The sequence below is a fragment of the Miniopterus natalensis genome, chromosome 2 (assembly GCF_054644295.1).
Source record: "Miniopterus natalensis isolate mMinNat1 chromosome 2, mMinNat1.hap1, whole genome shotgun sequence".
Classification (NCBI taxonomy): domain Eukaryota; kingdom Metazoa; phylum Chordata; class Mammalia; order Chiroptera; family Miniopteridae; genus Miniopterus; species Miniopterus natalensis.
The window spans coordinates 35,458,541-35,483,761 of record NC_142082.1 but is presented as its reverse complement, the minus strand read 5'-3'; the positions used below and the strand labels follow the sequence as shown (position 1 = coordinate 35,483,761).

Sequence of the window (25,221 nt, the reverse complement as noted above, 5' to 3'; positions counted from 1 at the left end):
GGCTCCACACCCATTTAGCAAATTATCCCATTTTTTAATTATGAGCTGTAGGTACCCTGGTTTTGGTTCCTTGCTTACAGTGGGTAAGTTGATGTATTCTTCCGAAGTATTCAGTTTAACTGTAAGGCTCAACTGAATTGACTTCATGTCACCAAAAGCAAATTTAGCCTTGAAAAATACTCAGAAAATGCGCTACCCATGCGCGCGCGCACGCACGTGCCCATAGAAACGCGGGCATCACGTCACTTCGGTAGGAAAAGAGACAGAAACTCAGGGATAATTATAGCGCATTTGTTTCGCTAGGACTACTTTCCAAGCTGAGCCCTAGGATGTGCCCATGTCCTCCTCTGCAAAGCGTCAACACTGGCTTCTACTCGCCTCCTCCCGTTTTTCTGTCTCTTTTCACTCACTCTTAAAGAGGTCTGGTTTGTTCTGTGCAAACAATCTGTCCGACTCAGGAATGCGCCACTGCCTCCGTTGCTGGGAAGCGTCCGTGCTGCCAGCTCGGAGCAGCTGTCTGTGGGAGCGAGGATTTAAGGCTCGTTCTTCCCCCTTTTCTTTCCTTCTCCTGCTCCCAGCCAGCTGTTCCCCGGAACTTCTTTCCGCCACCAACTCCGCCTCTATGAGCAAGTACTCCCTGGAGCACCAACTCCGTAACAGGGGTTGCCACGCTGCAGGCAGCGCGGTGAGGGAATTTCAAGATGTTTAAGGAAAGTTGAGACAAAGCAACAAGCCGGGCGCGCCAGGCAAGCGGGCCTGCTCCACCGCGCTCCAAGGGCGCTCTAGATCGGAACTTGGAATGGGAACCTGAGCGCTGGGACCTCTCTCCCAGCGGCTACCCAGCCGGCCAGCTGAAAACCTGGAAAGTGGATTTCCTCCACGCTCCCTCCCGGAAACTCGTCGGGGCGCTAGGCGGCTGCTCTCACTGAGCATGTGCAGGCGGCGTTGCGCATGCTCTGTCGAGGTCCGGTTCGGTTTCTGTTGCGGGATCGGCGGTGCCTCTCATCGCAACCGGAACAGTCCGTCGCGGGGCCGGCCTCCCTCTACTTGGGCCGCCTTGTCGTGGTCTCCGAGGCTCCCGGCCCCTCATTCCCCTTTCACCCCTTCGGCTCGTCTGTCCTTCTCCCGAAACAGCCATCATGAGCGCGAGGATGTCGGCGTCCCCTCCACTTGGGTGGCCGCGGTGGCTGCTGTTGCTACTTCTGCTGGGGGCGGCCCAGGGCCCGCGTCCGGGCGCCGCTTTCTACTTGCCCGGCCTGGCACCGGTCAACTTCTGCGAAGAAGACAAAAAGAGCGACGAGTGCAAGGTCGGTGAGACCTGGTGGACCTCCGGGTGCACTTTCGGAAGGGGACGCCTCCCTTTGCCCTGGAAGATGGGGTCCGAGGGGAAGGGGGCGTAGCAGTGGGTGGGGTCAGGTGTCTCCCGTAGCTCCGGGGCTGGCCCCGCTCTGGGTCCGAGGCTCTGGAATGGCCCTTGTGCGGGGTTAGGTTCTGGAGGACTCCGGGCCTCAGGCTCGTCTCCCGCCTGGCGGGCCAGGTTGCACCAGCAACTGTGTTCGGTTTTCCTGGAACAGGGACTGTGTGTACGGCGCTGTCCTGGAGTCGGATGCGTGCGACACGCCAGCGAGCGTCCCGTGAGTGAAAGTCATCGCTCACAGCGCTGTCACGCAGTCCGAGCAAGTGGACGACCAGGTCTTCCAGTAACTTTTTATTTCATTGCTTCCTGTTTCATTATAGGGCTTTGGTCATTGAACTTCACCTTTAACAGTTAGTTCGTTTGTGGGATATAACACCCTGAACCGCGTAAACTGCATTCATCAAGAGTTGCTGTGATGGTTGAATCAGTTAATTTCTATCTTTTAAGTGTAAAAAGAAAATTTTAATATACAAAAATATGTAAGGTCCTGCGATTTAGTTTTGCCGAGATTGTTTTAAACACTTAAAAGGAGCAGACGTCAGGAGAAACTGGCGTTTTCTTCTTCCAGCAAGTCTTGAAAACGTTAATCTCTTTTAAGGCGTTCACACTCAAGGTTTTCGGTTTAACTGCTAGCAAAAGAGACATAAGTAAAAGTAAACTCCTTTTAGATTATTTGACAAAGGCCATAATGATATACACAATTATTCTAAGTTGGTAAAACAACGTTTTGGGCTTGAGGATCTCTTTGAAACCATTAATAATTTTGACAATTCAAATCGTTTAGCAAGCTTTCACAGTCTGTAAATAGGTTTGTTTATTAAGTTTGATTTTATTTTTTTAAAAGCTGGTGTTTATTACTGCCAGCTTTACTGTAGCTGTTAATACTGAGCTTATTTTAGGGCATTAAAGAAACTATTAAATTTTTCATAGCATTTTACAGTTTCTGTTTAAAACTTGGATCTCTGAAAATGTCTCAGGATCTTTAAGGTTTACTCAAGTCAATAGTTAGCCCTTGAAACTAGCTCTCATACTTTGTAGCGTAAGAAGCGTTCTGACTGAAAGGATGTAGTGCTTCCAAGTGGAAGGGAAAGCTAGTCTCACAAGCAGACTGGCTTTTCCACTAAATATTTTAGTAACCAGCCTTTAGAACCTAGTATGTGGTAAATTTAAATTTAACAGCAATCGTGTACTGTATTCCTAGTGCCTCAGAGACAAAAAATGTATCTGTCTTCTAGGAACCTCAAAGTAAAGGGCATAAGTATTTCAACAGATTATAGAAATCTGATATGCTATTGAAGATATATGTCCAAGGTGCCCTACAACAGAAATGAGGAAACATCTGTGGATTGGAGTCTTCAGGGAAAGCTACAGAGAGGAAGTGACATTTGAGATGGACTTCAGAAAATGATTATGAGTGAAATTTACAGCTGGTCTGCCAGTTAGATGATTTTTGTTTTCTCAACAGGTCCTCTTTAAGTAGCTACTTCTTAGTTGACTTTTGGCTAATTTCAGAGAGTCCTTTTGGATTTTTAATTTTCAAAGGTATAGGGATAAAACAGGCAAGGCACATTTTACTGAAATGTTTGGGCTTCATCTTTGTTGCCAGCTGCTTTCAGATCTTGGTCAATGGAAACAACTCTTTGATGAGAAGAGAGATATACTTTTAGCAGTTTTTGTTTTTCCTACTATTTGACTAACTCTTATAGGGAGTTTGAAGTGAACCTTAATATTTCTTCTCTTAAACAGTTTAACATTTCATTAATTTATTCCTCATCCATTTCATATTTGTTAAGAACAGTCTTGTGTACACTATTCAGAAAAGCTGAAGGGACTTATTTTAAAAATTAGAAACGGGGCCCAGCTGGCAGGGCTCGGTGGTTCAGCATCAACCTAGGATCCAGGAGATCAAGGTTGGATTCCTGGTCAGGGCACATGCCCAGGTTGCAGGCTCCATCCCCAGCAGGGGGCGTGCAGGAGGCAGTGGATCAGTTACCCTCTCATCATTGATGTTTCTATTTCGCTCCCTCTCCCATCCTCTCTTTAAAATCAATAAAATAAAATAAAAATTTTTTAAATGTTGAAAAAGTCTATTTAAAAAAATTAGAAATGGGAGTAATTGTTTCCAGAAGATGCTGTTAGAGTAGGGAATCAGGAGTTGCATGAACTGGGCAGGTTATTGATAATTTGCATCAGTTTTTCCTGTAACAGGGATAATCATATTTCCTTATTATATATTTCCCTTGAAAGGTATTATACATTTCTTAGACGCTAGGTACAATATTTATCATAATTGTGATATAAAACATAAGTGTATAGATGAAACAGATATGGATATCTTCAACATAAATATAATTTATGTAGTCTTTTTTGGAAAAAATTAATTTTAGAGAAGAGAGACATCGATTTGTTGTTCCACTTATTTATGCATTCATTGGTTGATTTTGTATGTGCCATGACTGGGGCTCAAACCCTCAACATTGGTGTATTGGGACGATGCTCTAACCACCTAAGCTACTGGGCCAGGGCCTATGTAGCATAGTCTCTATATGTACTGTAAAGTTCATGTCCTGCATTTAGCTCACACTATACACACACACACACACAGAAAGAGAGAGAGAGAGACAATCAAAAGGATTTGGTCATTTTCACCTCTCAAACTATTTTATGTTCAGTTTAGAGGCAGAGAACCAGAAGTTCAGTGAACATGAAATTCTATTTATATTGCTCTGACTTCTGATTTATAATCTTTTTTTATTTTTTATATGTCTTTATTGATTTCAGAGAGAAGAAGGGAGAGGGAGAGAGAGAGAAAACATCGATGATGAGAGACTCATTGATCGGCTGCCTCCTGCATGCTCCCTGCTGGGGATCAAGCCCACAACCTTGGCACGTGCCCTTACCTGGAATCAAACCTCAGTCTCCTGGATCATAGGTTGATGCTCAACTGCTGAGCCACGCCATCTTGGCCGGTTTATAATCTTTATTAGCATTCATAAATGGGTTACTTTTTTTCTTTTAGCTTGCCATCATTACATGCACGTACATATGAATAGTGCACATTGTTATTGGTTTTATTGACTATATAGTATTTCATTCTATTATGTACTATGGTTTGCTTAACCATTTCTTGCTCGCAGAGCATTTAGATTGGTCCCAATTTTTCTCTATTATAAACAGCTTTGCTAGAATGTATTTAGTAGGAATTACTTGCATATTCCCAAATATAAAATTACTAGGTTAAAAGCAAGAAACACTTTTATAGCTCTATTAATGTTACAAGGGTTCTTTTAAGAAAGATAGGTTTGACTTACAGTGCCATTAGCTAAATGATTTCGTGTCTCCACAGTATTTTAAAATTTTTATATATCAACTAAATAGCTTTGTGATGGTACCTAAAACACTTTTAATTGAATTTATTGGGGTGATATTGATTAATTATATATGTTTCAGGTGTACATTTATATAATACATCAACTATATATTATATTGTGTTTACCACTCCAAGTTAAGTCTCCTTCCATTACCACTTATCTTCTCAAACCCTCTTCTACCTCCTCCTACCCCCTTTTCCTCAGGTAATCACCATGCTATTGTCTGTGTCTATGAGTTGTTTGGGTTTTTTGGTGTGTGTTTGTTTGTTTGTTTTTGCTTAATCCTTTCACTTTTTTTTCACCCAGCCTCCAACTCCCCTCTCCTCTGACAGCTTTTAGTCTGTTCTCTATTTATGAGTCTGTTTCTGATTTGTTAGTTTATTTTGTTTATGAGATTCCACATGTGAGTGAAATCATATGGTAGTACTTGTCTTTCTCTGACTGACATTTCACTTAGCATTACTTTCATTGCTATTGAGGTTTCTCTGTCTTATGTTTTTTATTTGCCTTATTTTGTCAGTTTTTGAAACCAGAGTAATAAAGTTTTGAACTATGGTATTTCTTTCCTCTAGAATCCATTTTACTTTATTAAATCAGGGAACAATAAGTTGACTGCAGTAAGTAGAATAAAGCTCTGATCAGAAGTGAACAAATCTTCACAGGATAAAATGTGCAGTTCTAATCGACTTGTAAAAGTTTTGGCTATTTCAGTTAGCTGCCACATGCTGTTCAGCTTTAGAGTGAGTCTTCAATGTGCTCAGTGGTATTCTGATAGCTGAAGATTAGTGAGCAATTCATTGTTGCTGCTTTTAACTTTCAAGTAATTATTGATTTGTCAACATGAATTCAGACCTAACAACTAAACTCACCAAACATCTGTCACTCTTTCACTATTTGATGTACAGTCATGTTCTTAGAGGAAAGATTAAGCTGTTTTTTCCTGACCAGTAAGAAAAAATGACCAAATATACTCACTAGTAGCTTTTTAAAGGGGGTATGTTTAGCCCTGGCCAGGTGGCTCAGTTGATTGGAGTGTCGTCCCATACACCGAAAGGCGGTTAGTTTGTTCAATTCCTGGTCAGGGCACATATCTAGGTTGCAAGTTTGATCCTGGTCAGGGTGCAGTACCAGGGGAAACCCAATCTATGTTTCTCTCTCTCTCCCTCCCTCTCTCCCTCTCCCCCTCTCTCCCTCTCTCTCTCCCTCCCTCTCTCTCTCTCCCTCTCCCTCCCTCTCTCTCTCCCTCTCCCTCCCTCTCTCTCTCTCTCTCTCTCTCTCCCTCTCCCTCTCCCTCCCTCCCCTTTTCTCTCTATGAGTACCGTGCCCTAACTGATTGTGCCACTGGAGCTCCCTTTCCTTTCTCTCTAAAAATCAGTAAAAACATATCCTGATTTGAGGATTAAAAAAAGGTTAAGAGCCCTGGCTGTGGCTCAGTTGGTTGGGCGCCGTCTCCTGCACCTAAAGGTTGCTGATTTTGATTCCTGGTCCAGGCACATGCCAGGGTTGCAGGCTTGATCCCTGGTAGGGGGCATGCAGGAGGCAGCTGATCGATGTTTCTCTTTCTCCCTTCCTCTTTCTCTAGAATCAGTGAAAAACATATTCTCGGGTAAAGGGAGATTAAAATAATAATAACAATGTGTTGCTGTCTTTGGCTCTCCACAAAGGGAAGCTCCTCCAAAGATTTATTCTTGAACACCTGAAACAAAACCATAGACGTGCTCCACATCCCACATCTCAACATAATCACACAGACACAAGTAAGTCTAGAGACTGGTCCGTGTTATCAGCCTTAGAGCCCAGTTCCTATTCTTCTTTGCAATTTTATATCAGTGTCCACTCAGTAAGTGTCGTAGTTAATTGTAGCGACTATGAGTGTGCTCTACAAGGAGATTCTCTGTTGCCGTTAAAATTAAGTATCCATGAAAGACTTTGAAGGAAATTTGTGAAATTTTTTTTCTTTGCTCTTGTTATTCTCAACTGTCAAACCTACTGATTGCCCTTTGCTAATAATAATAATGATTAAGATGACACTTGTATTAACCTGACACACAATTGTAATACAAGTATAAAAACAACACTTGTATTATAATTGTTGTGATTTTTAGATGGGGAAACTGAAGCTGGGTAAGACATAGTAACCCTCTCAAGAATACATAGGTAGGTCACATAACTGCTGGTCAGATAACTCAAAGTTCATGAATACCCATTTGTGTGTTCCACCATTTTTATTGTCTGATTTAAGATTTTTCTTCTTCAGAATTTTTGCCACTGTAAATACTTCAGTATTTAACAGTGGAAATTTTTATAGTTTTTCTTTTTTGTAGCTCTGCCTTGGGATCTCAAACCCTTTTGTCACTAGTCATTTGCTTTGATCCTTGTACGAAGTCAAATTTCTTCACTGAGATTTCTTTCTGTGTTGAAAACTAATTGTAGGTGTGGGGTGGGACAGATGTGATGACAGTGAGGTAAGATTATAAAAGCAGAAACAAAGGAACAAAGAAATAGGGGGGGAAATGCAGTCCTGTGGCATGGCCCCGTGTGCCTTAAGGCAGTAATATAGAGTGTAGTTGTGACCAAAGCTGGGATCAGATGTAAAATGGACAGATTAGGACTAGAAATAAAATTGTACATTTGGAAGGAGATGGACTTAGAACTCTAAATTAAATCAAACTATTTCCATTATAAAGTTTTTATGGCGTAAGTTTTTCTTTAGAATTTATAGTCTTAATTTAGGACTTATCCGTGTCTTCCTCAAAACGTTTAATGTTGTAACAACTTTTCATGCTTGTAATAACTCAGTTTGGGACATTTTGAAAGCAGGATTGTGAAGTAACTAAGTAACCCTTAAGGTTCTTTCAAGTTATGTTAGTAATATTTTGGAGTTGGCCCTCTAGTTAAGGCAGATTTCCAGAAGGAGATGCACTTAACTTTTGGATGAGGAATAAAGAAGTTTAGAGAGGAAAGTGACCTTAAAATTCATCAAATATTGTCCTCTCGTAGCACATTGCTATTTTAGTAATAAAATTAAATCCCATAGAGATGTAGTGTGTGCCCCAAGAATATAAAAATAGCTTTGTCACTTTTACTTTCTCAGATGTATGCCTTGTTTCCCCATCTGGATTATAAATTCTTTGAAAGCAAGTATTGATGTATTTGTATTATATCACTCACAATGTCTGGTACAGGACATGGTATTGAATAAATGTGCTGATTGAATTTCTTCTGGTTTCTCAGGATTTGTTGTTGTTAATATTCTTTAGTTTTCACATACATTGCAAATTCTACAATTTCCCCCTATTTAATACTTTTGAAGTCAACTTTCCTGCTTAAACATTTTTCCACTGTAAAGTGTACTCTTTCACCTTATTTCTTACTGCTTTGATTTGGCTTCTGTTGTTTCATAGTAAGACTAAAAGCCTGCTCTCAACTTTAAAGCCTTTTCTATTTTCAACTCTTTTTTTTTTTTTTTAATATGTCATTATTGATTTCAGAGCGGGGGGGGGGGAGAGAGAGAAACATCAATGATGAGAGACTCATTGATCAGCTGCCTTCTGCATGCCCCCTACTGGGGATCGAGCCCGCAACCCGAGCATGTGCCCTGACTGGGAATCAAACCAGGATCTCCTGGATTATAGGTTGATGCTCAACTGCTGAGCCACACCATCCAGGCTTTCCAACTCTTAATTGTGACAATTTTTCAAAATTCAGGAAAGTTGAAAGAATAGTATGATGATCATCTGTATATTCACCTAGCCCCTAGAATTAACAGTTTATATTTTTCCGTATTTGTGTATGTGTGTTTTTTGTGTGTGTTTTTTAAATCTTCACCCGAGGATATGTTTTCTTTTTTTATTTATTTGTAGAGAGAGAGAGGAAAGAAGAGAGGGAGAGAGAAACGTTGATGTGAGAAACATTGATCTGTTGTCTTTTGTATATGCCCCGATCTGGAATTGAACCCACAACCTTTTGGTGTACAGGATGATGCTCTAACCATCTGAGCCACCGGGCCAGGGCTGAATTTATATTTTTTTAGGGATGAATGTCATGATGTCTGTAGTGTACTTTTGCCCTTCATCGAAACCACATAAACTCATTAGTATCTCATTTCCTTTCTCCTTTCTCAATTTTTAACATTTGCTATATTGCCATATTACGAGGATCCCATCCTTATTACTTTTGAAATTTTCTTGTTTCACTATAAGGATCAATATTTAAAACAGAGTATTGTAAATGTGGCATATTTACAGATGTTGTAAATTGCTCTATTTTATGTTAAAGTTATTATTACTTTTAATTTACATCTCTTAGCATGTTTTAAGTGAGATGATAATTCTTAAATTTTCATATTTAAAAAGGAAGGATGAATGAAACTGCTACAAAAATAGCCCAGCCCTGCCAGGGTGGCTCAGCGGTTGAGCATCGACCTAGGATCCAGGAGATCGGGGTTCGATTCCCGGGCAGGGCACATGCCCAGGTTGTGGGCTGCAGCCGATCAATGACTCTCTCATCATTGATGTTTCTCTCTCTCTCTCTTCCTCTCCTTTCCTCTCTCTGAAATCAATAAAGATATATTTAAAAATAAAATAAAATCTGAACAGATTTAAAAAAAAAAAAAAAATAGCCCAGATGAACTGAATATCCAAGGTGTGTTTTGATTAGTTCACTGAACAACAAAAATAGGTCCATAATTTAGTGGTGATATCTATGATACACTAACTTTCCTATAAGAATAAGTGTGGAAAAGTGTCAAAAGAGACAAGAAGTCAGAAAAGTAGAGGACTGAGAGCAGCAGAAATTAAAAGTGGTAATAGCAACAGTTGAGTTTACTTTCTTTGAGGCAGCAGTCCAGTTTTTGAACTTAATTTCTTTTCTTAACGTAGAGCAAGTAATCCCTAGTTCAGAAGGTTATGAGCATTGTGCTTGATAATTATCTTCCTCTTCCCTAGACTTAGAGCAGAGAAGAGGGTATGAATAGGCATAAACAGTAGATCGGGAAGCAGACTGTCTCAGTGCTCTTCAATGGAAAGAGAAGAGGGAGGGCCTCTCACGGAAACCCTCAGGCTATCCTAATGCTGGTTCAGATTCAGTAGTGTCTATTTTCTCTAAAATAATAGGTAACAGCTATGCTTATTAGTCATTTAACTTTCAGTTGTTGCATACCAACTATGGACCAGCTTCTGTGTTGTTTCTGTTTTATTATTACCTAATTCATTCCTCACATTCAAAATTATTACTTGCTTAAGAGCTCATGTTTATTAAGAGTAGACTTAGGATTTGCAATGAACCTAGCAGTCTGATGCAGTGCTGCCTCCAAACTGAAGTCGTGGTTCCTATTTATGTGCTGTGTGTTATAATTAGTTTTGTTCTTAGGTGAAAGTTTCATGAGAAAAATTGTTTTTTGGATTTTGCTATTTTGGAAAATTTGGGGACAGCCCTTGATGGCTTGTGGACATCCTTATAAATCACAAAGCAAAGCTAAAACATATGCTTGCTGGGCATTAGCACCTTTGTTATTAGGAGTCGAACTCAAAGCTATTCACCAGATCAGGAAAAGTTGACAGATAAGGTCAATTTAATGGGGATTTAATATTACATAAAATGCCAAGAAGATGGCTAAAAACTAATAACGTACAAATAAGAAAATAGGGAGGGAAAGGGTGTATGGGTCTTTGGGCTATAGACTAAAATGGAGTAAGTGTGGTAGTAATCAGTTAAAATGATTCTAAGTTATATAAACAAGAGACTAGCATGGTTTCTGGAAGAGAAATTTTCCTGACTTGTAGAGTTATTCAAAGACTTGCAGTAGACTTATTTGCAGGAGGCCAGTGAGTTTGATTTCTGAAGTTTTGGCAGATTTTTTTTTTTTTCTTAAAGATTAAATTGGAATTTAAAGTGGTGTGGGTTAGCTTATGGGCAGAGTGGGGTAGAGAATAAATCTATGGGGAAAACAGACTTCCAGGACAGGTGCTTGAGGCTAATTTGGATCTTAAATTTAGCAGAGAATGAACTTAAAATGTTTCATAGATTAAGCTCCTGTGTGTAACCCAAAATAAAAGGAATGTATTTCCTGGCGCTCTCTTAAAGTTATATGAAGGAACAAAAATTGATGTTAATTTGGTCATGAATAAGTTAAGAAAGTATATTTGGAGAAAACAACAATTACATTTTTAGATGATGTGCTCTAAGGTATCAGTTATAGAACATAGGAAAGAGATGAAAAATATCATTGAAGAATTATGCTTTTGGCCAGAAAAGCTAATGAAAAGTAACAATGTCATTCTATATGCCTATGTGAAACTTTAATGCCTAGCCCTTGAATTTTGCCTGTAATTCTCAATCACATACTTTTTAAGAAGGGTATGCGGGTAGGGCAAGGTCCCAAGAAAAACAACTGGCATGATCAAGGAGACAGATGATTCAAAAGATTAAGACCTTTCCATTTTGAAAGATTTAGGCTTAGAGATATGAGAGAAGTCAGAAAATGAGAATAGGGTTTTTCTGTGTCTTAGAATCCTGTAGCGTGAAGAAGTACCTTGAAACTTCAGAGAGAACATCATAGGCTAAGCAGAATTCTTGCCTCATCCATTGGGTAGAAATGGAAGAAACTTTTACCCTAAATTTATATGCCCTTGAACAGTGTTCTAAAATTTTTCACATAACATGAGTTCTTTGAACCCAGTGCCCTGTTTTAGGTTCTCTAAGATGTGAATTTAAAGAACATTGAAAAGTACCTAGAAAACCAAGGGCAAGAATGGACTAGGAGTCCAATCCAGCTTGCTGCCTGATTTTGTAGGGTCCTTGAACTAAGAAAATCAAATTTCTGTGCCCATAAATAGAGTTTTATTGGGCTACAGCCATTCTTATTCACTTATGTACCATTTATGGGTGCTTTTGCACTGCAATAGCAGAGACTGTGAGTCCTGCAAAGCCTGAAATATTTACTCCCCAGCCCTTTAAGAAAAAGTTTGCCAATCCCTGGGATAGACTAACATTAGAGTTATTTTTCTAGGTAAAGAAAAGACTGTAGTGACTAAATTGTTAAGTGTATGAAGAGATACTAAGCAGTATTTTATACTTTTCTGTTACTATACTAATACTATATCATTAGCCTCCTGTGACTTTTAAATGTAATTAAAATTAAATTTTAAATTCAATCCTTCAGCCACTTTAACCACATTTTAAGTAACCAATAGCCTTGTGTATCTAGGGGCTATTATATTTGACAGTGCACATATTTCCTTCATTGCTTAAAGTTCTGTTGGACGTTACTACATAATAGTAAACATTTACATAGTACTTTGTGCCAGGGGCTGTTCTTGAATCTTCCCAAAGAACTCTTGAAACAGGGATTAGTATTACCTCCATTCTACAAATGAGAAAACTGAGGCACAGGGAAGTAAACTTGTCCAGATCACACAGCTAGTAAATGGCAGTCAGGATTTGAACCCAGGCAGCCTGGCTCAAAGTCCCTGTTCTTGACTCACTTTGTACTGTACAAAATTGAGAATAAGGAATATGCTTAATAGTAGCACAAGGGGTTTAGCTTATGTGGTGAAAATGTGGTTCGCCAGATTTTGAAACTCAAAACATAGAAAGTTGTGTAGAATTATAATAGCTACATTCTTTTCTATAGAGAAATATAGAGATGTGAACTGGATTAGCTTATTAGAGACCTTTCAGTCATCATTAAAATATATGAAATAGAGCTTTTGGATTCTGATGTATCTTCAAAGCAGTGAAAATTATAATTAGTGAACATTATTTTGTCAGTAAGCTATCAACTGGAATTTTACCTTCACAACAGTTAATATATTTGTGTGTTCAGGCATGTTATAGTGCTTATCTTTTTAGCTAAAATGACCAGATGTAGTCCTGAATATTTTATGCAAAGAGACACATTTTCTTTGTGTGTTTGAGATAGTGTTGCCATTGAGTTATTTCATTTGAGTAGAAGTTTAGGGGTTGCATATGACACTGTGTTCAGTACTGTATATAAAGGCTAATGTTTTGTCTTCCATCTTACAACATGAATATTGAATGAGCATTTTAGTGAATAAGCAGTACAGTTTAGGCATTCCCAATTCTGAATATCATAAAATTTATTTGGTTTTATTTATCTATGAAGTACTTTAGAAGTGTTAACTCATCAATACCCCATATGAGGTAAATACTGTTACCCCTGTTTTGTAGATAAGAGAACTGAAACACCCATGAGGAAACAGATTGTTAAATAACTTGACCAAAGTCACACAAGTAGAATTTGAACCCAGGCAAACTGGCCCAAGTCTGTACACTTCTTTCCTGTTATGTTTTGTGGCTTTTCCCATGGCAGTGTTATTATTTGCTTGTTGTACATCAATATATTTTCTTGCTTTGGGATATTAAGTATAGAGGATGGCTGACAGCACTAGTGAATGAGATGAAAGTGACAAATGTGGCTTTATGCTATTCCAGGGAGCCTCATAATCACGGACTCCAGAGGCAGCCATAGCGGATTAACTCTGTAAAAGTAACTTGTCCCTAGTAAACAGCTCCTATTTAATTTTTTTTGTTTATCACACAAATTACTTACTGGCCTCTTCTACTAAAGAATTCTGTCATGAATAGCAGTGAGCCCCTACTGAGAGAGTGTGCGTGTGTTTTGGGTTCTGTGGAAGAAAGAACCTGAAATACACCTTGGAGAAATTTGGAGAGCTTCAGTAGGAAGATGTAGCTTTAAATTAGCCCATATTTTCTAGGAAGCTTATACTGCTTTTCTTTCCCTCCCCCATTGTTGAACTTGATCTTGTCTTGTAAATTTCTTTGCTGTTATTACCATGTAGTTCAGCATTCTGAAATTGATCAAAGCAGCCCCAAAGTTATGCTATGTAGTCATTGTCCATCTCCTGTTTGTTTAAGAGTACTCAAGTGCATGGGATTCTATTGTTACTCTAGGTGATCTAGAAATTTCTTACCTACTTAGAAGCATGTCTTGATTGCAATGAGAATGTTTTAAAAAATCACTTAAAAAATAAAAATTTTGTGTGTGCTGCAGAATGAAATACTAAGTTTGCAAACCAGGTTTTTAAAAACATCTATATTGATGTGGTGAATGATTTAATTAAAATATCTTATTTAATTTTATAGAAATTTTAGAACTTAAAAAGCATTTAGAAAATATTGGAGACATTTGCATCTCTAAAAATTATTTTGATGTAATTTAAATGTATATAAATCTCACTTAATGAATGGTTTTATAAAATAATTGTTTAAAGTGGGTTGGATATCATAATAATTCACATTTCAAGCATGTCAAATTTTTTTAAAATCCTAAGCATTACTTAAGTTTTGATCTTCAGTTGTTTATATTCTAATTATGTGTTTCCTTGTTTTCAGGCTGAAATAGAGCTATTCGTGAACAGGCTTGACTCAGTGGAATCTGTTCTTCCTTATGAATATACGGCGTAAGTTTTTAGCTTGGTTTTTATATAAAATTTTATGCGATTCATCAGAATTTTGTGCATTTAGAATTTTATTTTCTCCAAAATTATGGATAAATTTACATGCTTTTAAAAATTTACAGGGCCTGAAAACATTTTTAAATGGGTAGTCTTTATTATTAAGATGTAAAATGTGATCTTTTTATGTCCCTTTGCAATACAATAGAAGCACCAACTAAAACAATGGATTTCCTTTTTCATCTGACTGGACCAAAAGCCATTTTGTTTCCTTTAATTTTTTTTTTTTTTTTGAATATATCTTTATTGATTTCAGAGAGAGGAAGGGAGAGGGAGAGAGAGAGAGATAGAAACATCAATGATGAGGGAGTCATTGATCGGCTGCCTAGCCCGCAACCCGGGCATGCGCCCTGGCCGGGAATCGAACCCCGATCGCCTGGATCCTAGGTCGACGCTCAACCGCTGAGCCATGCCCGGCCGGGCACCTTTAAATTTTTTAATAATAACCCTCCCACACACATTTTTTAAAATGTTTTAATTTATTGTTGAAAGTATTACAGATGTCCCCCCGTTTGAACCCCCCACCCCAGGCTTTCACCACACTATTGTCTGTGTCCATGGTTATGCATATATGCATATAAGTTCTTAGGTTAATCTCTCCCCACCCACCCACCCCTGCCTTCCCTCTGAGATTCGTCAGTCTGTTCCATGCTTCTGCGTCTCTAGATCTATTTTGTTCATCTGTTTATTTTGTTTATTAGAATCCACACAGAGTAAGAGCATGGGATACTTGTCTTTCTCTGACTGGCATATTTCACTTAGCATAATACTCGCCAGGTCCCATAATGCTGTCTCAAAGGGTAAGGAATCCTTTTTTATAGCTGCATAGTATTCCATGGGTGTAAATGTTTGAGAAGATGCTTGATATGATTTCAGTCTTCTTGAACTTGTAGAGACTACTTTTTCTGTCCTAACATGTGGTCTGTCTTTGAGAATGTCCCATGTGCACTTGACAAGAATGTATATTATGCAGCTTTGGGGTGAAATGTTCTGTAAATGTCAATTAAATCCATCTGATCTAGTGTGTCATTAAGAATCACTGTTTCCTTATTGATTTTTTTGTCTGGAAGATCTGTCTAGTAAAGTCAGTGGAATGTTAATTCCCCTACTATGACTGTATTCCTGTTGATCTCTCCTTTAAAGTCCTCGAGAAGTTTTTTTTTTCTTCAAGCCTATGTGAGTCTTTTGTTGTGAGGTGGGACTCTTGTAGACAGCATATATTTAGGTCATGTTTTCTTATGCATTCAGCTACCATATGCCTATTGATTGGAGCATTTAATCCATTTACATTTAAGGTTATTGATAGGTACATATCTATTGCCATATTATTTCTTTATGCCTGTGTTTCTCTTTCTCTCTTATTTCAACTTCTTAAGAGAGCAGCCCCTTTAACATTTCTTGCAATGCTGGTTTGGTGGTGATAAACTCCTTTAGCCTTTTTTTGTCTGGGAAGCTCTTTATTTCACCATCTGTTTTCAATGATAGCCTTGCTGGATAAAGTATTGTAGGTTTCAGATCTTTGCTTTTCATTACTTTGAATACTTTATTCCGTTCCCTTCTGGCCTGTAGAGTTTCTGATGAGAAGTCAGCTGACAGCTTTATGGGAGCTCCTTTGTAGGTAACAGATTGCTTTTCTCTTGCTGCCTTTAATATTCTCTCTTTGTCTTGAATTTTTGTCATTCAAGTTAAGATGTGTCTGGGCGTGGGCCTCTTTGGGTTCTTCTTGCTTGGGACTGTCTGTGCCTCCTGAACTTGTGGCTTTTTCCTTCACCAGGTTAGGGAAGTTTTCTGCCATTATTTCTTCAAACAGGTTCTCTAACTTTTGCTTACTTTCTACATCTTCTGGCACTCCTATGATGCAAATATTGTTATGTTTCCTGTTGTTCCATAGCTCCCTTAAACTGTCCTTTTTTAAAATTGTTTTTTCTTTTTGGTTGTCTGAGTTTTTTTTCTACAGTGTATTCTAATTCACTGATCCAATCCTCAGCTTCCTGTAATCTGCTGTTTATTCCTTACAATGTATTTTATATTTCTACTGTGTCATTCTTAATTTCCTTCATAGTTTCCATATCTTTTCTCATGATGTTGAGCATCCTTATGATCAGTATTCTGAACTCTATATCTTATAGATTGCTATCTCTATTTCATTTATCTCTTTTTCTGAAGAATTCTCTTATTCTTTCACTTGAGGCTTGTTTTTTGGTCTCCCCATTTTGCATGCCCTTTTGAATTTGTTTCTAAGTGTTAGGTAGATCTGCTAGGACTCTCCATATTTTGGATGATCTCTGGTGCAGGCCAATGCCAGACACTGTTTGTGGCTTGCCTGTTTGAAGCTTTCCGCAATCCACAGCTTGTGGCTCCCTCTGCTGGGGCTGAATGTGTTTGGAAAGGACCAAGATGTGCACCAGGGTCTGCTTTCCCAAGCTCGGGTCCAGAAGCAAATTAGGCAAAGATAAAGCACCCAGAAGCTGATTGTTATTCACAGTCTCTTAATGAGCCTCAGGCTGTAGAAACTCCACAGGGTGGGGCAAGAAGTTTTCCAACAGGGTTGGGCAGTTATTCCCCCATTACTTAAAAGCTGCCTGGATAGTAAAAGACTACCAGACAAAGATGTCCCTTGCTGTATGGAGGAATGACTAAGCACACGAGTCCAGACGGGTGCCCTCCGAGCTCTATCTTCACAGCCCGCAATCCTGGGTTCATTTCACTCTGTTCTAATCCACTCCTCCTTCTCTCTGCTGGAGCCCGAGGTGAGTGGCTGCACATGAAACTTTGTGCATTGGCCCTTTAAGAGGGTGTCTGCATTTCCAGCCAACACTCCCTGGCAGACAGAAACCTCACTGCTTTTCACAGCTAAATGTTATGTGGGCACGTTTCTCAGTTCTGGTGCTCTGGGCTGGGGAGCCCAGCTTGGGGTTTAGACCCCAGAGTTCTCAGTGCACCCCCCCACAGCTGAGATATCCCTCCAGAACTTCAGCTGCTCCCTGTGGAAGCCCAGCCAGCCCTCTTCCGCCTCTGCACTTTCTGCCCGTCTCTATGCGGTCTCCACTTTATGTCCTTGGTTATAAGGGTTCTCTCCAGCTAGTCTTCAGTTGGTTATTCAGGATGGTTTTTCTATATTTTAGTTGTAATTCCAGTTTGGTCCTGGGAGAGTGTCAGTGTAGCTTTCACTTAATCTGCCTCCATCTTGGAATCCTCCAACCCCCACACATTTTTAAACAAAATCCTTATGTGCCATATAATCAGCCCCCAGAAATAATTACTTTAATTCTGCCCCTCCACCTTTTTTCTCTTCCACATTCTAATTTACATAACCACATTTACACATTTTTAAACAAAATAGATTCATACTATTATACTTGATTTGCACCTTGGTTTTCTTACTGAATCTGTTGTGGGCATCTTTTCATGTTAATACAACAGCTACCTCAGTCTTTTTAGTAGCTGTTTATTATTCCTTTGTAGAAATTGTATATAGTTCATGTATGATTTGTTTAACTAATTCTCTTTTTGACCATTTCGTTATTTCCATTTTATTTATGTTATAAAAATGCTGCATAATATCCTTTATTCATTTGACTATTGTATACCCTATTGGGTATAAAACATAGTTCTTAAATTTTAGTTGGCTTCTAAATTTTTCTAGTATCTAAGAATTTTTGAAAAAAACGTGTGTTTACTCTAAGAAAAGTGCACACTCAAAAAAGTAAGACTATCCTATAAGAATCCATATGCTTAAATATGTATGAGAAGAGAGTACAAAATTCATGAATAGATCAACCATAACATATATTAAACTATTGGAGACTTGAATGCTTTTTCTAGTTTTTGTTTGTTTTATTATATAAACAATCATCTCTCCTTAAATCTTTGTGGCTATTCCTGGGAAAACTCAATGGATCTCTTACATCCAGTAGATGGAGAGTCTTCATTTGAGGCCTACCCAGTCCCAGTTTTTTACCACCTGAGATTCATCTTCCTCTTAGGAATCTAATTAATCTGTAGCTATCATTATGCTGGTCTCAAATTCTCTATATTATTTCAGTGTGAACACAGAACCATCTCTTAATTTTTTAATAGCAAAGCTGAAAGTTGTCTGTAATGTTTAAACAAAATTTTATTAAAATATGGTTAGTAATACAAAGGAATTACAACACAGAGAGACACTTACAGCTTATTCCATTCCCAGAGGATCTGTTTAGCCAAGCTTCTCATGTCTGGGACATGTTGGTCAGTATATCAGCATGAGACAGAAACCTAGGAAAAATTGACACATCTTCCTGAAATGTAAATATTTAGATTAGAAAGTTATAACAAAAGGAGGTAAGTTACATAAAATTCACTTGAAGAATAAGGATGTAAATCATTTTATCATTGGAATAAAAATAAATTATCATGTATCAGTTATAAAAATTCCATAATTTACTTCTCATTATAAGTATTATTTAAAAATCAAAGCATTCTAAGGTATAATTTTCTGATGTTTTGGGGGGGTTTTGTTTGTTTGGAACTTGAGTATGAATATATTTCTTACTCATCTGTTGGAGGTGCTATAATGATCAGTACCTAATCTTTATTGTTTTCTTTTATGTTCAAAAACCTAAATATTCTTTTCCTCAGGTTTGATTTTTGCCAAGCATCTGAAGGAAAACGCCCATCTGAAAATCTTGGTCAGGTATTATTTGGGGAAAGAATTGAACCTTCACCATATAAGGTTTGTATTTAGTGTTAAATGTTATTTAGTTGCAGTTTTTTTCCCTTACAGAAAATTCTGAGATAACTTGGCTGTCATAGCTAAAGAGGAATTCATTTTTCTTTTGCATCACAGAATAGTTTCTCAAAGTCACAGTTTAGAAGGATCCCTCCCCTTCTCACGATACGTCATGGATAAGTTCATTTAACAAACACACATACAACCAGTATTATAAATGATAAGGTGGTAGCCCAAAGGACTGTGCTCAGACCCCTTGCCTCACCCTACAGAGGGACCTGGAACCCAGGCTTCAGTCATGAAAAGTTGCCCAGCTGCTCTACATTTCCTTCCATTCTTTGTGCGTGGTGTCCATAGACTTTCTCTGTTAGCAAATACAACACTACTTTGACTCCTTCATTGGGTTTTTGGGAAGCTAACCTTTCTATTTTTACCACTGAAAGTATATTTGGAACATCTTTTATATATTTTTAGGACATCAGCTAAACCAATCTAAGCACAATAAGATAATCTTTTTAATATATGTACTTCATCATCACCCCAAATTATTCCACCCTTTAAAAAGGAACCTGTAAGGTTTACATAAGGTTAAAAATATTAAATAATTGCACAAATATTGCTGTGCTTAGAGAAGTACAATGCCTCCAGAGTGAAACTCTCCCCTGATAGATGGCAGCAGTGGGCCACATTTGAAACATTCATTTTTCAACACATGCACAGAAACTGGTTTAGGGATTTTAATAAATGATGTACAAAAGGATGGACTACTTAGAAGTAAAACATATGCAGGTGTTTTTTTTTACCTCCTGTAATGAAGTTCAAATTTATTAAAAGGTACACAATTAGGGATTATATATAGTTAGTTTAGTAAATTACAGCCTTTAGAATACCAGGAAATATATATATTTTTAAATTAAGACACAAAAAGGTCTTGATAAAATAAACATACATTATGTAATATTTTGTGAATATCGTTTTTACATACATGAAATAAATCCTAGACTCCAAAATTGGAGGAATTTTTAGTTTTTAAACTTTGGTTTAAAAAGTTACCAATTTTTGTTTCAATGTTATTATTTTATTTCAATTTTATTATTAAATAAGATCCTGAAAATTGACAAATTGTTTCAAATGTGAGTAAAAAAAATCATGTTTACCCTGATTTTAGATATACAAATTTCACTTGTAACATTCACAGTCCATGTTATCCTCTGCTAAATCTCCATTACCTGGCTGTAGGGGGCACTTAACAAATATCCACCAAATGAATATAGGGACATAAACACTTTGTCTGCTTTGTACTAGAAAGCCTTCAAATTCATAATTTCTAAAACATTGTCAGGAGACATTACTGTGGAGAGACTGATCTTCCATTTTGTTCTCCATGTAGGTTTTATTGTTTAGTTGTTTTTTGCCTTCTAGGACTCATTTACATTTAGAAGGTGAGTTGATTGACATGACCAAAAATAAAAGCTCTTACTTATCAAAAGAAAAATTGATGATAAATTTTTATTTATTTTTATTTTTTTAATTAAAAATTTTTTATTGAATTTATTGGAGTGATATTGGTTAGATGGTAAGTTTTTAGAGAAAAGAGTTAGATTGACTTTAAACCTGATTGAGCTACGACAAATTTAAAAATGTTTGTTATAAATATTAATGCACTTAAGTAATTAACGAGACCAATATTTTTACTCTAATTATGATATAGGTGTGACGGAATTGGATATTTTTACTTAATTTGCTTTCCACTTTATTTTAATACAGTTTACATTTAACAAGAAGGAGACTTGTAAACTTGTTTGTACAAAATCATACAATACAGAGAAAGCTGAAGACAAACAAAAGTTAGAATTCTTGAAAAAAAGCATGCTACTGAATTATCAACATCACTGGTAAGACATGGAGATTTTGGATTTTTTACTTTTTCCTTTTCAAGATAAAGCCTTTTTCACTAAATGTATAAATTACTTCATTGACTATAAACTATAGCAAATTAATTGATTTCCTATTTTTATTATTAGTATTAGCATGAAGTAGTGACTTTCTTGCAAGAGGATTGCTGAGGTTGACAGCTTGAAGTATTATCTTGTAATTGTGCTTAGATCACGTTAATATCTGGTACTTGTTTTGGAACATAGAGCACTTTCATTCATATATAGTTAACAAGAACATATTTATGCTTTGGGGAAAGTACCTGAATCAATCTTCTAGAAAAATACTGTTATTTTATACTTGTACACCATGAAAAAGATGGTTAGAAGACAAAATTTAACTTTTGTTTGATGTTTGATAAATAGCATCTTCAAATAAAATACTTCTATTTTGTGTAACCTGTTTTTTATTTTATAAACATGATGCAACATTAACAAGGTTTTTACCAGTTTGTGTTGCAATCGAAAAGCATTTAAAAAGCATTTCTGCTTCCAAAGTAGCATTTACTTATTATACAGTATGCAGACTCTCAAAATCCAACTTTTCAAATATAATCATGGTTATTCTTCTAGGTGTTTTCCAACAAATGTCTGTATTATTATATGTGGGTTCATGGTTTACATGTTTTGCCTCTTCTAAAAAGTATAAGGTGCTGGAGGTGGTGAACTGATGACTATCTTCATGTCCTTCCTCTTGAATGTTTGTCTTATCAGTATCTCAGATTGAACCATTTGCCCACACCCAGGTTGGTTGGGAACCATTGATCTCAGTTTGGACATGACCAGATCCGGTGGCTCAAATAATATGGTGGGAGCCACGTATTCCCTCTTGGCCCCTCAGTTCTTTTCCCTCCTCTTAATACAAAAAAGTCATAGGGAGGGGCAATCTTGGGTCACATGTCTATTCATATACTAGTCTGTGATTAGGGCGATTCACTCTGATTAACCAGACCTGGGTAGTATACACCTAAACCATACAGAAATTAGTTTCTCATAGCAGAGCTCTGTTAGAAGGAAGAAAATTTGTACATTGTGCTAGTGTCAGACTCTTTCTCATGTGACCTTTAGTGCAAACAGGAACTTAAAAGTCTCTTCTGTCTCCTTTTTTTTTTTTTGGCTTCTGGTAAACCAAGAGCTTTTTTCCTCTAAGCTACTGTGAGAATATTACTTAGTAGTTGAATTGATGTAATTTGGGTACGTTGGTTTATTTATAAGTAATTGAAATTTCCCTTAGTGTTTTTTTCTTTACTTCAAATTATTCTTTACAACCTTCAAAATCTGATTTAAGGCTCAGTGCGTACATTTACATATTAGCCCCATTCACCTCTGTTTTCTCTGACAGCTGTTCATTTGTTGATCAAATGAAAAAATGACCCTTAAGGCCGACAGGTGATTTTTAACTGTCTCTTCTATCCTCTGTTCTTAGAATACTGTAGATAGTCTTGCTCCTAGAGGTAATAGAAGTAGCTCTTCAGTAACTTCCTCACAGTAATGTACTTAGAAATATTTTAAACTAACTAATGATCCATTTAACATAGGTACTATTTTGATGTTGGGATGCTTAATAACAAAAAGAATAAATAATTTAAAATAGTTTACAAAGTTAGAAAGCATTTGTTAGCACAGTTTATTAAACAATTTGTGATAGGTATATCAGTTGCAAACCTGGAAAAATGTTGATGAATAATGATTTCATAGTTGAATCTGAAAAGTTTATCATTTCAAGTCTGAATCCATTAACAAAAAAAAATCTAAGCTGCATCTGGTAATTTAGGCGGTGGGCTTTAGGCCTTAAATCAGTTCATTACACACTTGGAAAATGTTGATTCACTTTGATTAATTGTTTGAACTGTAAGTTGAGTATATTTCTGTCCTTGACTTATTTTTGAAAGTTCATACTATGTAACTTGATTTTGAGCATAGGTGACAGAGTTGACACATAAAAAAGCAAGAACCTTTAAAGATCTGAAAGGCCTTAAAAAAGTATAGTGTTCTATTATGGAATTTTATTGTGAATGCAGTATGTCTTATTAACCTTTACACTGAGACATTTTGGGGAGAGCGTAATCATTGTCTAAATTATAAAGCAATAAATACATGCCTGTGAAAAAACATAAGCAGTTTAGAAAAATATTAAATAAAAAGTAAGAGTCTTCTGCCACCCTCAGTTTCTTTAATTATGTTCCCCAGAGGTAGCACTATTATTTCTTATGTATGTTTCTAGGTTTTCTATACATATGAAGGTATATGAAGGGGTGTGTACATTTTAAAAATAACACAACCAAAATATTGTATACATTATTTTGCAACTTGCTAATTTTCACTTAAGAAAATAGGGGCATTTTTCCATGTAAAACACCTCTGTGGATCTACAGCTACCTCATTCTTTTCATAGTATATAGCATTCCATAGCATGAATGAACTATTATTTTTCCCCATAACATTTTTTGTTTGTTTGCTTTTTTAAATATGTTTTTACTGATTTCAGAGAGAGGAAGGGAAAGAGAGAAAGAGAAAGATCGATGGTGAGAGTCATTGATCAGCTGTCTTCTGCATGCCCCCTACTGGGGATTGAGCCCCCAACTCGGGCATGTGCCCAGACTTGGAATTGAACTTTGATCTCCTGGTTCATGGGTTGACGCTGAACCACTGAGCCACGCCAGCTGGGCTCCCCATAACATTTTGAATGATTAAAATGACTGAATATTAGTTAATATACCAACTTACTCTCATTTTAGAGAATAGTCAGTTAATTAACAATAGCTAATTTTCTTGTCTATGTTTTATTCTTATTTGGGACTTTAGAACATAAGTTGAGGAACTTCTTGGCTTATTCTGTCAGTACCTAAGTTAATTCTTAATTCAAGACTGACTAGTGTTTTGATACCAACATCAGACATTTGAACTCCTTTCAACTATACTCTCCATTGTTTGTGATTATACTTCTTGCCTAAATTTCCAAAACTTTATCACATTTTATTTATAAAAGTATAATTCTTTAATTCGTTATTAGAGTACTTAAATTTTCTTAGTATCATAGAACCCTTGGACTGTAGCTTCTTGGACAGAATGGAGTCTTTGAAGATTTTTTGTCTAGTGAATTTCGATCCTGGATCCCACCAAGCTAACAAAGGGGAATGATGTGCTATTTTTAATAATTCAGAATCCTAATGGATAATGTAAATTTACTCATGTAAAAACTACTTAGATGCCAACTTTCTTTATTTTTGTCTGCAAATTTTTTAGTGTATTTTAGCAGTATGGTTATTCTAGTCTTCTCAGAAATTCTGGGAATTTAATTAATATATTAGGAAAATGAATTAATAAATGAAGCTTGATTGATAAAAGTGTTTCGAATGGAACCCATGTAGGGTAGAGGGAAATAATGGAAAGGAGTCTTTAATGGTAAAAAAATTGGGACCAATCGTTCAATCTTTATCCTTTTGAGTTTTCTCTCTATTAGTCTTTTTTGCTATATGAGATTGAAAATATGATATTAATATTTTTTGTTTATAAATTCAAATAACTACTCCCTAACTTAGCAAGCAAGGCAGTAATTGAGAATTATATTCTTTAATTTTTCTTACATTTATTTCCAAGGTTTTGTTGTTGTTTTTTAATGCTTCCTATTACCAGGAAAAGGTTTATTGTGTCATTAGATAAACGATAAATTTAAGATGTTTGCTTTATAAAAAACCTAAATTGCCACTTAATTTCTCATTATGTTACTAGCACTATAATTTTTATGTAGTACATTCTCTGATATGCTAGCTTAAAGATATTTTATTTAGTATGTTGCTAGTATATGTTCATTGATTGAACTTCATCCTCTAAAAAATTAAAGCAATTAACTCATTCTTTTGATCTCCAGAAAATCTGAATTATTTATATTATATAGCATTGCTTTCAAGCTTCTAATATTTTATAGGTGTTGTTTCATGGAAACCACTAGCCTAATGGTTATAATAATAAGCAACTTAATAGTATAGGTGATTCTAAAACTTGGTACATTGGGTACTATTAAATAGCATTTAAACGTGATGAGACATGTTTTATTAGGTCATTAATGTTCACCTTGGGGGATATAAAATCATAATTTTACTTCCCAAGGCATACATTAATTAACAAATAAAACATGCCCTGGAGTGTTGTCTTATGACTGTAATACACCTTGTATATTTTTAGTAATTTTTTTTATTTGTATCCTACAGTGTGCTCTGGGCATAGGGGACCTCATGCCCTGACTTTAATGTAGTTGGTTAGACAGTGCTACAGAACTTTATTCTTTACT

The 25,221-nt window shown here is 36.7% G+C and overlaps 1 protein-coding gene across 1 annotated transcript in view; it reads left to right on the top strand.

The window, feature by feature from the left end:
• Positions 1 to 998: 998 nt before the first annotated feature.
• The window catches only part of TM9SF2 (transmembrane 9 superfamily member 2), a 49,271-nt gene continuing 25,048 nt past the window's right edge, over positions 999 to 25,221 (top strand). Inside the window, exons 1-4 of the mRNA XM_016203837.2 lie at positions 999 to 1,307; positions 14,164 to 14,231; positions 18,906 to 18,999; positions 20,764 to 20,891. Of these exons, the coding sequence (XP_016059323.1) occupies positions 1,140 to 1,307; positions 14,164 to 14,231; positions 18,906 to 18,999; positions 20,764 to 20,891 (458 nt within the window). The 5' untranslated portion in view covers positions 999 to 1,139. The remainder of the gene's footprint in view (positions 1,308 to 14,163; positions 14,232 to 18,905; positions 19,000 to 20,763; positions 20,892 to 25,221) is intronic.